Genomic DNA, 19,610 nt, shown 5'->3' with positions numbered 1-19,610 from the left:
AATACAGAGAGAAGAGGTAGGATTCAACTTCATTTTTGTACACTAAAATTTAACTGTCCCTAAAATGTGGGTATATGTGAAATGGTGCAATATCACAGCATTGTGAGCTGAGTCAGTGGCATCTGGAGCTCATTCTGAAGTGGACACCCACTTTTGGCTAGGTAGAGAGGATTTTTTTCTCTCTCCATTTCATTAATATGTTAGTCTAGCATTAATACATTAGTCTACCTACCCTGAAACTATAATTGAAGTTAGTGTTTTTGTATGTGTGTGTGTGTTTTCTGTAGTTTTTGAGTTTTTAAATTCCATTAAGACTGCACATTTGAAAACATTTTAATGTCTTCAAAAAACAGATTATCTCGATTCATTTCACATTAGTTTGAAAATATTACATTGCTGTTAGAGCTATTTCGATTATTGATTTACCTATGCTGTATAGTGTCCCAATACATGAGCAGCAGAAGCATGTTTATGTTTCATTTGTTGAGTGTAATTTTACTGTTGCCTTGGAACAACCAGTGTGTGCTCTCAGACATGATGTGATTAACATTGTGCAATCACTTATCCTGAGTCAACCCGCTTTAGGAGTCTAATCAGAGTAGCATCTTCAGTAATTGCTAATCTGCAACTGAAAGGCTTCAAGAGTGAGAGGCAGAAATGCAGATGTAATTAGAATTCTGTTTATGTGGTAGAAAAACAGTGGGAAAAAATGAAGAAAAATGGGGAACCTTTTAAAAGTGTTGTTGAAGGTTTTGTGATGTCTGCCTACAAAATAGGTATTGAGAAATAAACTGCTAACTGAAATACATTACAGCAAGGAAATAGCTGATATGGCATTGAATGGAAATTGTCATTGTGACATCATAGAAAAAATCACAATTATCCTGAAACTCTACCCAACAAAGCAGACTTTTAAATTTCCTGGTGATTTTTTTCACTGAATTTTAAATAAAACACCTTAGTTGTTAGCTCTTTCTTTTTAGGTTCTTTCATAAAAACGGGCTAGGTCCACGCAGAATAGGCTCGTTCCCATCGGCCCCCAGGAAAGAATGGTGGTTGCTCCATTCTGAAGGTGTCAGGATTATGAAAAGCCAAAGTTTGAGCCAAGATCCATGAAGATCTGTGCATATTCTTCATGTCTATTCTCACTTACAGTAGGAAAGTTCAAAGACTATTCTTTTTGAAAGGGAGTTAAAAAATGTAGCAGCTATTGGAAGAAGTAAACAAAGTCTCCTTCACCCATTGTGGTTTAATGCATTGCCTTCAACAGAAGCAGAGCGAAACATGGTAAAAATCCCTGAGAATCAGGACTCTATAATAAAAGTACTGAATGCCAGAAATGGCTACTCCTACAGTGTCTGGGTCAATCCTACTGAACACCTAAAAGCTGTGTGAGAGAAAAGAAAGATGGATTTGAATTTAGACAGTGTTTCTGAGCCACCTGAATTCTGCACGACTCGGAATCCTCATTGTGAATGCTTGTGTCGTCTCTAGCATTTGGATTAATGTGGAGTGCTGGAAGTTGCCCAACTTATTAGTCAAGCATTACAAATTAGTTGATAATAAATATTCAGTAGCAGCTGTCCTTTTGGAGCCTGAGGAATTAAGTAAATGCTTTACCCAAATACCTTTTTGTGTCTGTGGAACTGTAGGTCTGCTCTCAGATCAGCCTTTGTTGACTTATACTTCAAGCAGTCAGTTAAGCACTGTGAAGAGTCCCTGGTTCTGAGTTTGAAAATGCAAACTGCTGATAAAATTAATATTCTCTAGGCGTAAAGAATAAGCTAGAAAAATCCCATATATCTCCAATTTAAAATATCTCCTTGCCTCTTTTGTGTCTTTTGCTTATTTTTAGGACTTTTTTCCTTGGGTTGTTTGTGATTTTTGAGGGAGAGTTTGAAAAAAAGAGATTGTGACAATTATAGTGAAACTGGAACAAACAACTTATTCAAAGTTATTAATATCTTTTCCATAGTTATTGACTGTTAGGGAAAATAAAGTATCAAATCAAATAAGTTTTTTTAGGAAAGAAATGTCATCAGAAAAAGAAGCAAGTCATACACATCCTAGCAAGCAGGAGCTTTATTAAGAGTCTGTGAGTTATGGTAGTTTTTCAGGAAAATGTGTAGACCTGTGGAAAAGTTTGAGATTTCAAGTTGCATATTTTTATGATTCAAAAGAACTGTGTAAGAGATGGATGCCTGCAAATTGTAGGAGGTAGGCTAATAAATATTTTAAAAAGTAATGGTGAAACTGATTTGTTATAAACAAGTTTTGCACTTGCTTGCAATTTATATTTAGGAACATTATTGTGAGCAGAATGGCAAAAATAATTGGTGTATGAAAAACCCAGACTACTGGGGCAGAATAATGGACAGTGGCAGGTCTGGAAGATGTGGTATAATATTTTGCTAAACTGGAATGTTTTAAAATGGTTGAAAATGTCAATTAAATTTTGAATTTATAGTGTGGAAATAAACTTTATTTCCAGACACTTGAAGATTTGTTTGAACATTTTTTTATTTCATATTTAAATTTTTAATGATTCATCCTCTACAGTGAGGTACTTCTAATGCAAATCAGATTACTGTGAAAACTGCTATCTGGACAAAATATATGTGTAGAGCGAATTTTCTTATTCTGAAAAAAAAAAAAAAAAGATTTTCTGTTACCTCATCCTTTAATATGAATTGTGCAACTTCATAAAAATTTTTTGTAAGAAAATAGTAGCCAGAGTTATAATTCATCAAGGTAAATTTCTGCCTGAACACATGAAAATATAGGTACTGTTATGAACATACAGAACAGAATTTTATAGTGAAAACTCTTATATGAGTACTTCCTGTACTTAGAACTATTCTGAAAGTTTAAAGTGTATTTAGAATTTACTGTGTATTCTGTACAGATCTCGTAGCATTATATTGCCTCAATTTTTAAATAATTCCAAAGAATAGATTAAGGCTGACTGCATTAGCTGTTATAGAGAAATAATTGTGTCAAATTACAGAGACTTGAAGAAGAAAGTGGGAGGCCAAAGACTAAGACAAGACAAAAATGTCAAATATTTGTGACTCACAAAAGCCAAAAGGTAATTGCAAGATCGGACATCACAGGATTTTATTATCCAGGTATATATTTTTGTGCATATTTGCAATATTATTTAGTGTACCTTAATACAGATAAAACATAAGTTATGGTCATAAGTAACTACTTATTTCTTAATGACATTTAATATTATATGTGCATATTCATGAAAAATGAATATATATTTTGTATGTGCAAGTATATATGCATTTATAAGAAGACATTAATTTTGTAAAGTTGGAGAGCAATTATATGTTTGCCTATGAAAAGTGTGGAAGGAAATCATAAACCAAGATTTGCGTGTGTCCAAAAGATCACTGGATGCTGCTGCCTTTTTGTTGAATTTGAAGCCAGAATAGTTAGTAGGTAAAACTCAGTTCTTTCTTAGTTATTAAAAAAAAAATTCTGAATATTCTTATTCTTAAAAAAATATTCTCTGTATGTATTTGTTTATTTTTGTGTTACCTTTACGTGTTCAGTTGGGATTTTGTTCAATAACATATTTTTAACTGTGGTAGTTTATTATGTTAACTGCCAGTTTTATTATGTTAACCCTGATCAGCTTACAAATTTCAGACATGTGCTTGAAAAAGACTTCATTTTCTTTTTACAGCATTACTAAGAATGGTTAGTAAGGCAGGGGTTTTTTAGGTACAAATGTCTCCATTGCCCTAGCACAGCTTACAGTAGCTAAATGAAAATAAAGAATGTATAGTATAGACGTGTTTGACCTCAGTGATGTGTGACAGCCTGTAGCATTTAAAAAAAAAATAATTACCACAAGGGGTGGAAGAAAAATAATTTTGATATTTTATTCTGTGTTTTTTTTGGTTTTTTTTTTCCAGGAACTGTGATAAGGAATATCAGTTCTACATCTGCACTTGTTGACTTCAGCAATGGGGAGAGCTGTGATGTCCCTGTCAAGTTCACTATACCTGTGGGAGGTGCAATGCCATGCCCACATCTGCAGGTGAAAAACTGTATTTTTTCCTGATTGCAAATATGCATTTTGTATTTTATTTTTTATTATGAGATCTAGAATAAATTATAGATTTAAAAAAAAATCTTTAAAATACATTTATTTATTTTAAAGAAGAGTTTCTCATTATAGTAATATCGTGCTATTTCAACATGAAGTTTTTCATTTGCTTGAAGCATGTTTTCATTGTAATTCTATTACTTTGTTTATTAAAATTAAGTGTTCTAAATGAATCTATATTGTTTTCTTTACAAAACATTAATATTTCCCCACCCCTAGAAGAAAGGTGAGCTATTTAGTAGTACAGTTATTGTTTGCTAGCACAAAGATTATAAATGTAAGAGCACTTTTTATACTTAGTGTAATTTACAGCATGTTTTAACCATTTGGTTTCCACAACATGTTTTAAATCCAGCAAATAACCATATACTAAGGCAAATAACAGTAATAAAAAATTATAAACCCTGTTTTATTTCTGGTTTTCTTTAAAATTTATCAGCTGATAATCTGTAATCACAGCTGGGGATTTTTTGGTGATTCTTATTCTACACACCAGAAAAGTGATGGTTGTAGCTTGGATCCATCTGTTTTGAATAAAAGAAATATGTTTACAATTGCATTGCTACATATATAACTAGAAATTTTTTTTTCCAATTTGAGATGAAGGCAAATCCTGATATGGTAGTTCCTGATACTTCTGTAAGTTCTGTATCCAACTCTAGAGACCTGCAGAATTTGATATAAAATCGTGACTTCTGTGTTAATTTCAAAAACAATTTTGGATAAATCAGTTATATCAGGAATTATCTAAAATTCCCAAGGTTGGTTTAAAAGCTTGTTGAAAGCCTTAAAATTTGCATAGAATGCACAGTTTGTAAGAATTTCCTCATTCAGTTCATCTTGCTAGCTAAGCCCGGGTACATTGAGTAGAGCTCGAACCTTTATTTTTGTTTTGTGTTCTCTCCCCAATTCAGTGGAAATCGCATGATCAGAACATGCAGGGACCAAGTTGTTCTTTTCTTTCAATGGTCCATATTAAATCATGGGAACATGATAGAATGATGATTCATGTAAAAATACCTTGGTAGTTGCACTTTGTAACTTAATAAAGCTCACAAGTTACATGGTTCTTGTACTGATGCTTTGCTGGTGTGCAGGTTGGGGACTATGTGCTTGCCAGAACTGGGAGAAAGGCAGAAAATGAATATTATGTACCTGCCATTGTCATAGCAACACCAGAGAGGGTGGAAACAGGTCACAGACTCTACACAGTACTGATGTTCAACAACAGGGAGGTAAGTAAGCCTAGAAGATGATGCCAGTCCAGTGATTTTACCATTATTCTGTTTTTGAAGAGGCAGATAGAATTTTCCAGGCTAATGAGCTCACTGTCCCAATCTGAGTCTCCAGCTAACCAGAGTAGATCAATTTCAGACTGCAATGAAGAGCCCATGTAATAAACCTGAACAAAGAAATTCTGTAGGATAATTTATTCTTAAATCATACTCTGTTCTTCCTTCTTTAACACATTTGGTGGCTTTCACAAGTTCCATGCTTCTAAAATAAGAAACACACAGAGTTTTAACACAGTCAGTATAGTCTGAAATTAATTCCATTATGTTTGTTTGGTTTGGTTTTTTTGTTTGTAAGCCATTATGATAATTTTACTGCATTTTTCATACCGTGCATTAAAGAAAATTTACTTTGTACTTGAAACTTTTATATTAATTATCTTTATTAGAGGCTGATTGCAGTTTCATTTAAACAGTTGAATTTTTATGCATATGTATCTTCATTGCTTTTGAGATTTCAGTTTAAATTAGATGAATGTTGATTGTGTTATTGCAGGAACACTGTGTAAGAAGTGAGCTCATTAAAATCAGCCAAACCAAGTATGCCTCTTCGTGTCAGTACATAAGAACATTGCAGACGGTGGATTATGAGATGTGAGTATGATTGAACCTAAAAATACAAAATTTTTTAAATTTAAATCCTAAATGTTGCACTTTGACTTCAACTATGCTGTCAGGTTTCTATACATAGTACTCTAACTACAGCTTTTGTGAACTGGCTTAATCTACACATGCAACTAAGTTTGTGTGAGAATTTATTGTCCTATTTTCACTCTGGAAACATTGGTGGCATGTGGTGGTTTGAAGCTTAGTCCCAGAAAGGTGTTAAGGGGATTGCTGAAAGGTGAGATGGAGTTTCTATTTGTTGTAGACCTTATTTTCCTGTTAAGATATTTATTGTTACTTAAAGCTGCACATTAAATTGCAATTTTTTTCTAAGATATTTGTTCATCTTTTGGACTTAAATCTTGAGAATGATGGAGAGAGAGTGTGTAAGATGAGCATGAGCCCCTACTTAGGTTCTGCAGAATTAATGTGCAGTGAGATATGAAGTGTGCACTGAAAATGCAGTGGTTCCAAGTATTTATGGATTACCTTTTCATATTGCATTAAGTTCTAGTTTAATCCAGTTGAAATTGTGACATCCTTCAGAGCACTAACAACTTCAGACAACCTTAGGATGGACAATAAGATCAGAACAATCATCTAGAGATATTTCTCCAGAATACATTCTCAACCTACAATAATTTGGGATTAAAAAATTATCTGAAGCAGAATTAAAGTCTCTATATTAAATAGCCTTGATAGAATTTTCTTCCATGAATTTGTGCAGTTACTTTTTTTGAAACCATGTAAAATCATCATCCATAGCTTCTTCCCAGGGGGAGTTGCACAGTTTAACATTTTAACAGTTTAACATTATGTGAAAAAATATATATATATTTTTTTTAATCTTCCATTTGCCTTGACATCCAGAGGATGAAGGATTTCCTCTTTCATGTAGTTTGAGCATTGCTGCAAAAGAATCGTATAATCTCCATCAAGGGAAATTTATTTCCAAGAGGAAACATGAACAGGAAAAATCACAGAATTAGCTTGGTTGGAAAAGACCCCTGGGATCATCAAGTCCAGCCTATGACCCAGCACCACCTTTTCAATTAGACCATGGCACTGAGTGCCACATCCAGTCCTTTCTTAAACACCTCCAGGGATGGTGACTCCACCACCTCCCTGGGCAGCCATTCCAATGCCCAGTCACTCTTTCTGTGGAGAACTTCTTCCTAATGTTCTGCCTAAACCTTCTCCTGCTGCTGCTTGAGGCTGTGTCCTCTTGTCCTTGCTGGTTACCTGGGAGAAGAGACCGACCCCCACCTGGCTACACCTTCCTTTCTGGTAGTTGTGGAGAGAAATAAATGCCACCATTCAAGGCAATTTTAGATCACAGAATGGGATGGGTCAGATTGTAAGGCACCACAGTGGGTCATCTGCTCAAGCAGGGTTATCTCAGAGCACATGGCAGATGATTGCATCAAAATGGTTGAGTATCTCCAGTGAGGAGACTGTACACTCTCTCTGGGAAACCTGCTGCAGTGCTTGGTCACCCACAGATGTTCTTAATTTTCATTGAAATGTTCTAATATGATTATCATCATTAAAGATTTCATCTAAAAATTATGTGTGAGGGTACCAGTTGTGGACTGATCTTTGGATTCACTGAGAATGATGGAGTGAAAAGCAACTGAGATTCAAGTCCTGTGATTCCCACATATTTTCTAGTAGTGATCCCAGTATAGTTTGAAAGTCAAACTATATATTTGTTTGTGTGCTTGCAGCCACAGCACACAAACAAATGAATGCCCTGTTTTTACTGAGCAGAATTCCAAATCTGGGAATACATAAATGCCTTTTCCCAGGCTATATCATTGATATGACAGTAGCCTCTTCTCACCAAAAAGCAAACCTGAAGACTGTGGTTTCCTTCTTAATGCATACAACCAGTTGAAAAGAGGCAGGTATATAACTGGTCTGAGTTCCAGCAAAATCAGCAGAAGTTTTTCCCTTCCACTGAGTTGGATTGTATTCTAAATGAAGTACCATATTAAGAAAAGATGTGATTAAATGCATAAACAATAAGAATAGTGTCCATTCTACATGCTTTCTTTCACGAATGAGTGCTTTAGTAAAAATATTCACTCTCCAAAGAGAATTTATTAGCAAGCTGAATTGCCATTTTTATGTATAAATGAGGAGAAAATTGAGTTATGCACTGGCAAACAGAGGAATTCTTTGGAGAATTAACTGAAATGAATGCACTAAATGGAATTTCATTAGAACCCCTACCTTTTACAAGGGCATGGAAGTGTGCTTTCCAATGAAAGTTGTTATTTATTATATTTCTAAAATAAATCCCTACCTCCTACGTTCTACTTAGACGGGGACACTGCACACATGGGTATGCACAGATCTAATGAGAAACTGCTGACATTGTTGATAATAATGCAGAAGCACAATTTAATTTGAAAGGAATAAAAAATTCTGAATGCAATATATTAAAACCTCAAAAAGAGATAAACCCTTTGTGCTAAATGCTGGAGTAGTAAGGGAAAAAAATTAAAAGGCACTTCTCAGGTTCCTATGTTGACAGGAAGTCCTCAGTGCCCACAGATGTATTACAATGTATCACAATGGCCTGGCTAACTCCAGCTCTGAGTTTTTTGGGATTGTCTTTTAATGTTTTTGTGGTGTGTATTAGGAGTTATGCTTAATTGACTAAGTTTTAGAGGTACTAATATAGCTCTTACGATTTTAATATGAGATATTAGTATCTGTTTGGGGCACTTTCCTGCCTTGACTGTGGAAAGAAATAATTATGGCAGAACAAGCACTCTGAAAATGTAGCTAACAAGTCCTATATGCAAAGTGAAAGACTGTGTGATCTGGACCCATACAGCAAAAGGGTCCTTTTTGCCCACGTCCTTTCTGGAGTCCTAAGAGGCAGATACGATTAAGGGCCAGAGCCCTGTTTTAGGCTATCCTTCACTTATTCTATTAGTAAAAGGGAAACTGTATTGTAGGACATTTATAGCTCTGTCAAATGGTCAAGAATGTGAGAAGTCCTTCTCTTGTCAGTACTGTAAGATGTGGAAAAAGGTGAAATCTATATCTTCTAAAAGAGGCTTTATGGGATATGTACTTTTAGCTTTATGGATTTCCTTTTCTGATTTTCCAGCCAAGATGGTGAGACTACAAAGACCTGCCCTCGCCCGCCTGTGGAAGATGAAGGAGGAGAAGAAGCAAAGAAAAGTACTGTGAAAGAAAAGAGGGGAAAAGAGAAAAAGAAGAGGACAACAGTAGACAAAAGGCATCCCAGGGAGATGATGTCAGACTTTGATAATCTTTTGTCTCCAGAAGTGAAGTAAAACAGAGAGGAAGAAATTCACTGTCTAGCAATAAGGAAGAACTTAGAGGTAAAGATGTAGCTCTGAAAAAGTATTAGGAATTAAGCATTTGTGATGGGCCTTTAGCTATTCCCCACACAAACAAACAGGTTTCTGCATTTCTGGGTGTTAGCCAAGTTAGGTTTCCCATGTCATATATGATGAAATTCTTTCACCTTCTTTAGAAACTGTTCTTGACACTTTCTCAGCATTGTTTTCTCAGTGTTTTCTCAGCAATGGCAAGAAATAAATAAAGCACATTCCAGCATATGCCACCTTAATTTCTCTAACAGTTGTAGTAGCAGTGAGGATACAGTAACACCAAACCTTAGTACCTGCTTGTAAGCAGAGTATATAGTCCAGTCCCTCTACTGCTTGCTCTTTCTTAGATAAAAGTTATGTCTATATTGTGGGTATTAAATTATTGCACCTGTAGCTCAGTGCTTCAGAGGTTAAATTGCTTTTGGTGTATGAGCTGGCTCAGTTAAAGCTGACAGCAGTACCTGTACTCCCTGTCACTCTGAAGCAGAGACTGGGCTACTGTAGGCTTGCCATTACATATCAGTCAGCTCTTCATTTACAAGATCCTACTGTCAGTGGAAAGATAACAGGGTTTTTATCCATACTTGCTAGGTATACCTCCTTGTACCCTATTAAATGTTTTCAACATCCTCATTATTTATTTATGTCCAGAAGTTATGGGTTATAAATTCACTCAATCATCTTGTTTTCAATCAACTTGATTTGACTCATCTGAATGTTCCTTCTGTGTTCTCAGTCATCCTTTAAAGATTGCCTGCAAATTCCATTTGCATTGCTTATAGTGGGTATTATGGTGCCCATTATATAATGGGCATTTTAAGAGTGGCCTGATCAGAATTATATGAGAGAAAGGTATTGGGCATGTCCAGTTAGAAACCATGGTTTCCAAAGGTAGGGCTATGTGACTGGAAATGCTCAGTTATCTCAGATGCCTTCCTCTTGGACATTTCGAGATGCAGATGCTGAGGAAATGTGAAATAATCCTAATGTGATCAGCAAGCCCTGTAACTGATTCCCTGCAGCTTGGAGGAAAGATTACATGAGAGCAATGGTTATCTATGTATTTTAATGCTTCCTAGACTTAGAAAATAATCTCATAGTATTCTAACAAGGCTTCAATACACAGGTTGGACATGCTGAAGAAAGTACCTTGTCCTCTTCTTGTGATACCATAAATATTGAGTAAGGGGAGTTTTTTTTTCTAAAATTTATTTCAATTTACATATCCTTCTGTGTTTTATGAGAAAGGGAAAAGTCAGAGCTATAAAGATGTTAAGTAACACTATATGGTCATCCTCACATGGTTTCATAGATATCTCTTCTTCCAATCCCTCTATGTGACTGTGTATTTATCCTCTTTGAGTGTATATAGTTGCTCCATTTTCATACTATGCAAATGTTTCACAGCACTCTGTGTATATAATTTTGTGAGTTATATCAAATGTGCTGCCTGACCCCTGCTATACACTCTTTGAACTATGTAAATGCTGATTTCATTTTAAAGATGAAGAGAATAAAGAAAACAAATTTGCCTGGCATTGTTTATTTCCTTCTGTCTTAACTTCCAGTCAAGTATGAACTATTAGTTTACACTTATTGCTTGGCAGTTTGATATGTGTTGAGCACCAGATCTGTGAGATTCCCCTGTGCAGGTTAACATTTTTCCTTAGAAGTTGTCATATTTGATTACATTGATGTGGGTAGGTGTTAAATAACATGGATGAGGAGTTGGAAAGCCCTGCCATTCTAATGAATTATTCAGTTAGTCTCTATGGACCAGGTATTAAAAATATCAGGTATCTAACAATGGACTTTCCCTTCATGGAGTTTTTGTAGTGCTGAAATAAGGCTGGATATTCAAGTCAGGAGCCTAAACTACACAAGTGAGGTGAAATACCCTGTTTTCCTGTTTAGACCCCTGTATCACTCTGAAGTCTCAAATATTGCCTTTCATATGCTAGACACACCAATGTTCATCAGAGTGATCCCTTTCCATGTTTTCCTAGAAGTTGTTTTCATTACTTCATTATTTCTGGATTGTTTTTAACAAAGGCAGATTTTTAAAAATAGTCTGCATCTCAGAGAAATGTTTTGAATAGCTGTAATATTAACAACTTTTGTAGTTACATATCTTTTACAGGAACAAGGTTATGCTTATTTTTTTTTAGATTTCTAAAAGCAGTCTGGTAAACTGGGTTTTTCTGAAAGATGTATATTCCTCCCACATATTCTTTTCCTTGTCATATAAAATACCTAGATAATTTGGATCTGTTTTAACTTCTGAAAAAGCTCTATAGTCCTGATCTGTTTGACTGAAGTAAAGGCATTTTCTTCATATATACACATATATATTTAATAATCTGACTGGGCTATGTTTTATAACTATTTGATGTGTTAATCAACATTTCTACCTATGTTTCTGCTGCCTTCACATGTACTTTCATTGGTTATGCGAGGAGGTAAGTTCTCCTAAACTTGAATGAGCATTGCCAAATACCAAGATGGATTTTTGTGCTCTCCAGGCTAATGTAGATTCAGTTACATGGCTCTTTTATAGGTGGTTGATGAAGCCTTGCATTCCCATAAAGCCTTATATTTCCACAGAGCTGTGGGCCCTATATGAATTAAGAGAATTTGGACTGTTTGTAGTTTGATTTATCCTCAGCTAAAATATTTCTGATTGTTAAGAGGAATCAACAGCCCTTTCCTGTTGGTCCCACTTGTGGAAACAGTAAAAACAGAAGTGAATAAAGATGAAATAATTGTGTTAGTTATTTACCATATATTAACTTCATTGTTGTGTTGAAGTGAATTCTGTTTTATTTCTTCCAGAACTGCTGTTTTGACACGTTATTATTTTGATGTGTATGCTTGCCACTCTTACTGTGTTAGTTAGCTCTGAGTTTATAAGAGAGTAAATGAAAGCCTGGCAAATTCCTGCTGACTGTTGTCTAGTGATTCTTTGTCTTAGTAACTCAAATAATACTATTTGATGTAGCAAGACCATTGACACTTAACCTTGTCCTTGGTTATTGAAATAATTGTTTTGTAGGTGCAACAAAACAATGTATCTGTTTCTGTAGAAAAATTCTTCTGCCTTTCTAGTTTTCTCTCTGTTCTATAATGCCTAATGTTTATTCCACATAACTTCCTTGTCAATTTTCTAAAATGTGTATCTAGTAAAAAAAAAAAAAAAAGAGAAAAATTTGGAGTGAAATACAGGTGTGATACACAGTAATACAGTGCATTGCCTGATGCATTAGCAAATAATAGCTATCAGAGCCAAAATTTCCTTTTTCATTTATAATGAGCTGTGACTTGAAGCAATTATGCTGATAATTACTTTAACTGCCAATGTGGGGTAGTTGGGAGACCTTTGAAAATGAACATTTTCTATCCTTTTCGGTGGCAAATGCAGTTTGTCTGAATTGAGTTCAAGAGTGGAGCAGCTGTAGCACCTGGCATTCTAGTGGATTGGCTGATTTCCTGCAGTAGGATTTCCCATTTTTAGCACCCACTCATTTTGCAGTCTTGTTTTCCATCTAGTTCATTCAGCATTTGGAGAAGGCGATCATAATAAAGCAGTGTTCCCATCTGTTGGTCATGGCTTGTTTAATGAGCAGTTGATGTCAATTCAGCTATGCCTGCCTCTGTTCCTTACTGCAGCTGTGTGTGGTTAAGGGCTTCCCAACAGTGGCCAGATTTAGCTTTTGTTTGTCTCTTGATACCATGTCACAGCTTGGCCAGAAACATTCTGTACTCTCTCGGGGTTGTTGGCTCAGGGAAAGAGGAAAGTGTGCGAAACTCTCCTCTCTTTCCCCATAAAGAATGAAATGTGGAGACAGTCAAGGGAAAAAAAAAAAAAAGTGCAGTTCCATTGGCTTTGGAGGTGTGTTTGGGGATATCTGAGGGCAGAGATGGAGGACAGTTCAGTCCAGATCTTAAGAGCAAGACCAGAATGGGTTCTTTCTGCCTCTTAGGAAGAAACATAGAGAGCCTGTGCCCTGGCTGAAGACAATAAACAGATTGTGAACTGTATGTGATGGGGAACACTCATTTAACAGTGAAGCTTTCACTTTACTCAGGGAAGCAGTATGGCCACAATACCTTTCAGTATTTTAGTCTGGCAATGCTTTTGTACTGCAGACAGACAAGACACAGTCAAGAAACTTCCTGATCCTCACACATGTGAACTCTAGGTTTCTGTCTCTTAGGGTGCTGAAGAAGAACCAGAATGTTCCTTTTGTGTATGTAAGTGCTCACAGTGCATGTTTATTAGGCAATTTTCAAAGGCACACTTTTGATTTTTAAACTGCACCCTCAAGAGTTTCATTGGTAACTCTGGATGACAATCACTCCTAAAACTAATCATACTCAAATCTCATACTCTATATGTATTCAATCTGTGCTGTTGCTTTCCTAACCTGTGCATCATATTCTTATCCTTCTGTATTCTTCTGATTCCTTCCACAGTATTGTTTTTCTACTACACAAGTGGTTTTTATATGACCATTGAAAACGAAAGTTTGAAGAAAATAGAGTATATGCTTTTGTTTACTTTGTTTCTTCCTATTATATTCTCTTTAATTTTTCTTCCAGCTTCTGGTCTTTTGTCATTCATTGTGATTGTCATCATTTTGTGCCAGGAGGTCTCATTTGATATGACTGAGAAGTGACTTTCCAGTGACCCTTCAGACAAGGGTTAGAGAAAGCTCCCTGTAGCCTATCCCCTATCCCAGCAGTTCCTGGAAGACGATTCCTGAGAAAGAGTAAGATCAAAGATTGGCCTGTGAATAGAACAGCTACAAGCTGCAGACTTGAGAAAATTAGATACTTAGAAAATAAAGATACTTTAAAATACCTGAAAAACGAATTGGTTTGAACTTGTGAGGAAAAAAGCAAAAAATCTCTATGCAGAACTACTGCTCTGTCAGCATAGTCATTGAGTTATTTGTTTCATGACAAATTTCAGGGGATGTTTGAACTGTGACATCCAAGCTCATGGTGGGTCAGTGTGTTCTCTCACTAAAGAGTCCTGGTTCTCTCCTAGCATCTCCCCTCTCCATTTTATCATCCTGGTGTTCATCGAGGTGTCAAACTCTGCAGCTATTGAGATCTTCACCTTCCAGCACACTGAAATCTCCCTGATGCTTGCAGAGTCCAGCTGAAGGAAATTCTCCAGAGCCTGGTAAAAGCAGCAGCCCCAGAGTGGTTGGAGTCAGCATGGAGCAGCGAGGATTGGCAAGACAGCCTCGGCACCACTGCACGGAGCGAAGGAAGATGAAGGAAGGGTGCAGGATGGAAGAGCATGGGAGGAATGGATAAAGCTTCAGATAAGAAAGATTTTAACACTTGTAATAGTGAAATTTAGTTCTTGAATCAAAACTAAACTTAAGAATGAATATTAAATTATTTACAAATTTGCAGACTTACTTTGGAGTTATGAAAGAGAAACAGCAGCAGAGGGCCAGCTGTGCTGTTGAAGAGTATCAATATCAGAAGAGAAGTAAATGGACATTAAAAAAATTCTCAAGCTTGACTGCAATTTCCAGGTAGATGTGTGCGTTTATCTTTAAATCTGAAGTAAAGTGCTGTTGAAAAGATACATTTAACCAAATAGAAATAGGTGGAAAATTAAAGTATACACATATATATATTGTAACCCAGGAGTACATTTATACTGGGTGAATTCCAGCTTTTGTGGTAGCCAGTTTGATCACAGATGTTTATAACACGTTTATAACTGGGTCTGACTACTAGGATATTGATCTGCTTTGTTGTAGCAATAAAATCTCAAGTCTTGTATTTTTCTTTATTACCTCCTCTACACTTTGATTTTTCTATTTTAAATGTCTTTATCAGAGGAAGAATATTATTCGATTAATACTACATCCTACATTCTATTCTGCTAATATTTAATATTAGCAAATATTAAATATTGTTGCATGATTAAACAAAGAGTAATAGAGACAAAAATGAGAATAGTCTTGTGCCATCATTTAAGAGACAGTATATTAAAAAAATATTTCTATAGTCAATGGAGGCAGAGTCTTTGAGGATATATTTATATATCTCTTGAGTGCTTCCTTTAGGCACCTTTCAATTGCCTGGCTTAGGTACATAGTTCAAGTGTACACTTGGCCAGGAAAATCCTACATAGTGGCTATGCAGATATCTCCCAGGAGAACACTGGTTTCACTGGAGATCAATTTTGTGAAAATCTTGAGGGTTTGATACCTGCTTTTGTCTCAGTGAGGAGGAAAAAAAAAGGACACTTTTATTTAGTAAAGGAGAAATACAGCGTTTGTGCAGCCAAAATGACCATGAAGCCAGAGTAGTTCAGTAGGGATGTGAGAAAGTGTGTGGAAATTTTTTGCCTGGCCTGATTTAGGGAAGACTCAAACCCAAGAGAAACTGAAATGGTATATCCTGGAAGTTGCAGTTTGCATAGGTTGTATCACCTTCTGTTCTTTCCTTCCTCATGTCCTAGAGTTTGCTCTTGGAGAATGGAGCTGGCACACACATGGAGTCCCTTACAGGCAGTCACTCAGGGTCTTTTCTATACAATGAAGAGATACCACTATACCACAGCATTCATGAAGTTTTAGGACAGGGCATCTGGAAAGAAATACTTTACTGGGGATGTGAACATTATGTGAAGGAAATGGCACTACCAATGGATGGAAAAGCCCCATACCTGATGGTAGAGAAGATATCTAAATGAAAAGTTTAGATATCTGTTTTATCCCCAAGAATGGCTTTCAGTCACACAGACTTTGGAATCTACCTGCTCATATTTTTTTGAGGCAGATGTGTCTCAATCAAATTAATCTAGCATTGACATGATGATCTCACCTTTGTCTTTTGTGATTACTGAGTGTTTGAGGCTGAGCAGGTGCAATTCCAATGACATGAAGAAAATGGAGTGTGGGCCAATTTTGTTAAGTATGTGCAGTTGGATTATGTGCCATCACACGGTGCCAAAGACTCAGATCCTGTTTCAAAAAATGTGTGAAGAAACTTACCTTAGCATTACACTTGGCGTAATACAAACTATGAGAAATACAAACAGGAATGTTAACCAAGCACAGGATCAAAATGGTCAGCACAGTTAGTCTGAATGGCTAATTCTTCTGTATAAAGGGTGGCCATCAATCACTGTTGCTTATTTAAACAAATGATATTTAAAAACTGATGTATTATAGAAATACGGATGGTGATGGATGAGTTCCCTTTTCACGAGTGATTAAGGATCCATTGCTCTGTTCCGTTCTGGATGTGCAGTCTGACCTCAAGAAGCACTTGTCATGGGATAACATTTATTAATTTTCGCTACTGTGGCCAAAAGACTTTCCTGCTTGAGTTTGGTTAAATGTTTTGTTGCATTGCTTTTCAGTAAGCTTGGGAATTGTTAGAATTGATTTATTCTTTTCATTCAAACATTCCTGTTGGTCTGTTTGCACAAAGTGAGCTCTCTTCTGAGTTCCACACCCTGGTGCAGATGTATGGGATGTATGTTTTCATATGCTTGTGTCTGTCCGCCATCTCTTCTGAAAAGACAAGCAGTATCATCATGGTCTGCCAAAAAGATGAATTTTCCATTTGGATTTACCAGATAGCTGAGCCTAACCAGGAAGGCCTAATTTAAGATTCTGTCAAGGGAGCATAACCAGACCATCAAAAATCCAGATTGCTGCTTCATCACACTGCCTCACACAAAGTTGGCAGAAGTGGGGTTTGGGTTGCCAAGACTATGCTCAGACTACTCCTTTCTGATTCTTTTCCAGCTACTAAGATGGCACTTTTCCTACCTGCTAAACAAACATATCCTACACAGCAAAAACAACTAAACAAAAGCCCCCAAACCAACAAATAGAAAAGAATATTCACATGCACATGTATTCATCTTTCTAGACCAAGCCTTGGACCCAGAGGCTGGGACTCAGCTCTTGGCATTCAGGTCTGCATGAAAAGCATAGGGAGAGAACACCTGCTAGCTGTCCTGTTGGTACCAGCTGTTAGAATGGCAGGAAGCAGAAAAGTGAGCCTGAATTCCTTTAGAAAGCATCAGTAACCTCCTACTCAATTGTGACAACAGGAAATCAGATCAATGTCCTATCTTCTGAGAAAAAGGGAAGCTTCATGGTAGTTTGTATAATAAACTTTGACTCAATATGCACAGGTATGCAATAGACCATTTCTTCCAGGGCTGTTTCCTTGCTTGCCCCTGGCTTGGCTGCTGCATAAAAACAGCAATGCTGTGAGAGAGCACATAGGTCCTCTTAATGACACATCCCCATGGCTCTGAGTGCTCCAGGGCCAACTGTAAACCTCTGCTCTTGATAAAATGAGAGTGTTGGCATCAAAGCTGAGGTTTTCCTCCAGCTGGGAGGTGCTTCTCCTGGGAAAGGGAAGTGCTCAGCAGAAAAGGATGAAGGTTTTATGCTGAGTGCCCTTGAAAACCAAGCAGTTAGTGATCCCAGTCCTCCCCACAGTGGCTCTGGAGCCAGGCCAACAGCACGAAGCAAGTGCTATACCTGCCTAAGTTATGAGACAAGGTTTGCTGATGCAGCCTGGCTGCTTCTGCATAGACACACCTCAACCTGGCTCAGTGGTGCCCAGGTTCCAATTTAACAGCAAGCATACTGAGGGCAAAACTGGGTGAGGGATGATTTCAACATGTTGTAAGCTCAGTCTTCTAATTACAGGGCTGTAAGAAGAGGTAAGAAGTAAACAAATACTAACACATCTGTGGCCTAAATGGAGCACCAATTCTTTTTGCCCAGTTCTTCCACTCCAAAAGCTATTAAGGTTGGGGTCTCAGCACTGGCAGTGTCATCCCTTCCTGTGAAAGTTGCCCCATGTCGTGGTCCTTAGCAGGTTTGGAAGAGGCAATTGTCCATCTCCAGTGGCATTCCCTGCTCCAGACAGTTTCCCTCACAGGTAACTCAGACCTGGGCATTACAGCATCCAAGCAGCTGCTTATGGGTTTTGAGGAGAGGATGTTGGGAAATTTATGACACAGGCTTTGACATGTAGTGACAGCTACCTGCATGCACTCATCTTGAGCTGAGTCTTTGCTTCATCAGACAGTGATGAGGATAATGGAGATCCCTGCACACCTCACCTGTTTTATATTGTATGTATGCATATTTATTTTTTGAAAACACCTCTGTCAGTCCCCTGAGTCAACCAGAAGCCACGTGACAGTGGCTATTGCAGCACTGATGCTGCATTGATCAGCCCAGACAAGAAGCAGCCGGCAAGGGTTTAAGATCCACCCTACAATACTGGTGCTTCACAGTTGCTCATAGGCTCAGTTAATGGAGATCTTGGATCCTTGTGCTTGAAAACAGAATCTGGAAGAGTAGTAAGTAATAAATATTTGAAGATGATGACTTTTCAAGCCCAACATTCTCCTCAGATAGATCACTGACATGACACCTTCCCTGTTCGCCGCTGCCTGAAGGCACAGCCGGTGCAGTGCCACTGCTTCTCCTGCGCTCCGGGCGCTGCTGGAGCTGCTGCTGCTGGAGCTGCTGCAGGCTCTGCCTCTTCTCACCTTGCAGCACTGCTCTCCCTGCTAGCTGGGACGTGTGGGGCCGTGCTGGGAACATGACAGGCAGTCCTGGGCTGAGACGGTCTCCTTACATGCCAGAAATTCATAGAATCACCATCTCCCCATGCTCTTTCTACATGCTGCGAATACAACATGCTGTGAATCTACTCACTTTTCACAGATGAAATGGAAACTGAAATCTTTAACCAAGAAATGTGTGAGGGGAGGAAAGTCAAGCAATGCAGTGAATATAGATGGCAAATACAGCAGAATTGCTTTTTGTTTTCTTTCTACTATACTTCGTGTTTTCAACCTTCTCTGCCTGTCTGCAGAGCCTCGTTTTGTTCTGAAAGTATTTTCACATATACTGCATTGGTTTACCACCCACAGATGCTGCCTGTTTATTCCCCTCTGCTGTTTTCATTGATCTAACACAAAAGTCACCTTGAAATGAAAGAGCTTTGGCCTTGCTAGGTGTGCAAAGTATTAAAAAATATAAATACAAGCATACAAAATACAAGGACTAAGCAAGTTTTTGTAGGGATTACTGTTACAGGAAGTCATGGATACTGAATCTGAATTGTCCATAAAAAGGCAAGATGCTGTTGGATTTAATAGATAGCTTATAGATTGGTGACAGACTAGGCACCAAGGCA

The 19,610-nt window shown here is 37.3% G+C and overlaps 1 protein-coding gene across 15 annotated transcripts in view; it reads left to right on the top strand.

Moving 5' to 3' along the window:
- The window catches only part of VWA3B (von Willebrand factor A domain containing 3B), a 72,607-nt gene extending 57,371 nt beyond the window's left edge, over window positions 1-15,236 (top strand). For 13 of the 15 annotated variants that reach the window (XM_088159960.1, XM_088159967.1, XM_088159966.1 and 10 more), the window contains 5 exons: window positions 3,008-3,128; window positions 3,930-4,054; window positions 5,221-5,358; window positions 5,912-6,009; window positions 9,146-10,933. In XM_088159960.1, the coding sequence (XP_088016086.1) occupies window positions 3,008-3,128; window positions 3,930-4,054; window positions 5,221-5,358; window positions 5,912-6,009; window positions 9,146-9,335 (672 nt within the window). In that variant the 3' untranslated portion in view covers window positions 9,336-10,933. Of the gene's footprint in view, window positions 1-3,007; window positions 3,129-3,929; window positions 4,055-5,220; window positions 5,359-5,911; window positions 6,010-9,145; window positions 10,934-14,445 lie in introns of those variants that run through there. The other 2 variants (XM_088159962.1, XM_088159963.1) reach the window with 2 other exon arrangements.
- Window positions 15,237-19,610: the final 4,374 nt, after the last annotated feature.

Source organism: Sturnus vulgaris, chromosome 2 (genome assembly GCF_052056855.1).
Source record: "Sturnus vulgaris isolate bStuVul1 chromosome 2, bStuVul1.hap1, whole genome shotgun sequence".
NCBI classification, from domain to species: domain Eukaryota; kingdom Metazoa; phylum Chordata; class Aves; order Passeriformes; family Sturnidae; genus Sturnus; species Sturnus vulgaris.
Note: the sequence above shows the minus strand (reverse complement) of the source record. Positions and strands in the feature narration are given on the sequence as shown.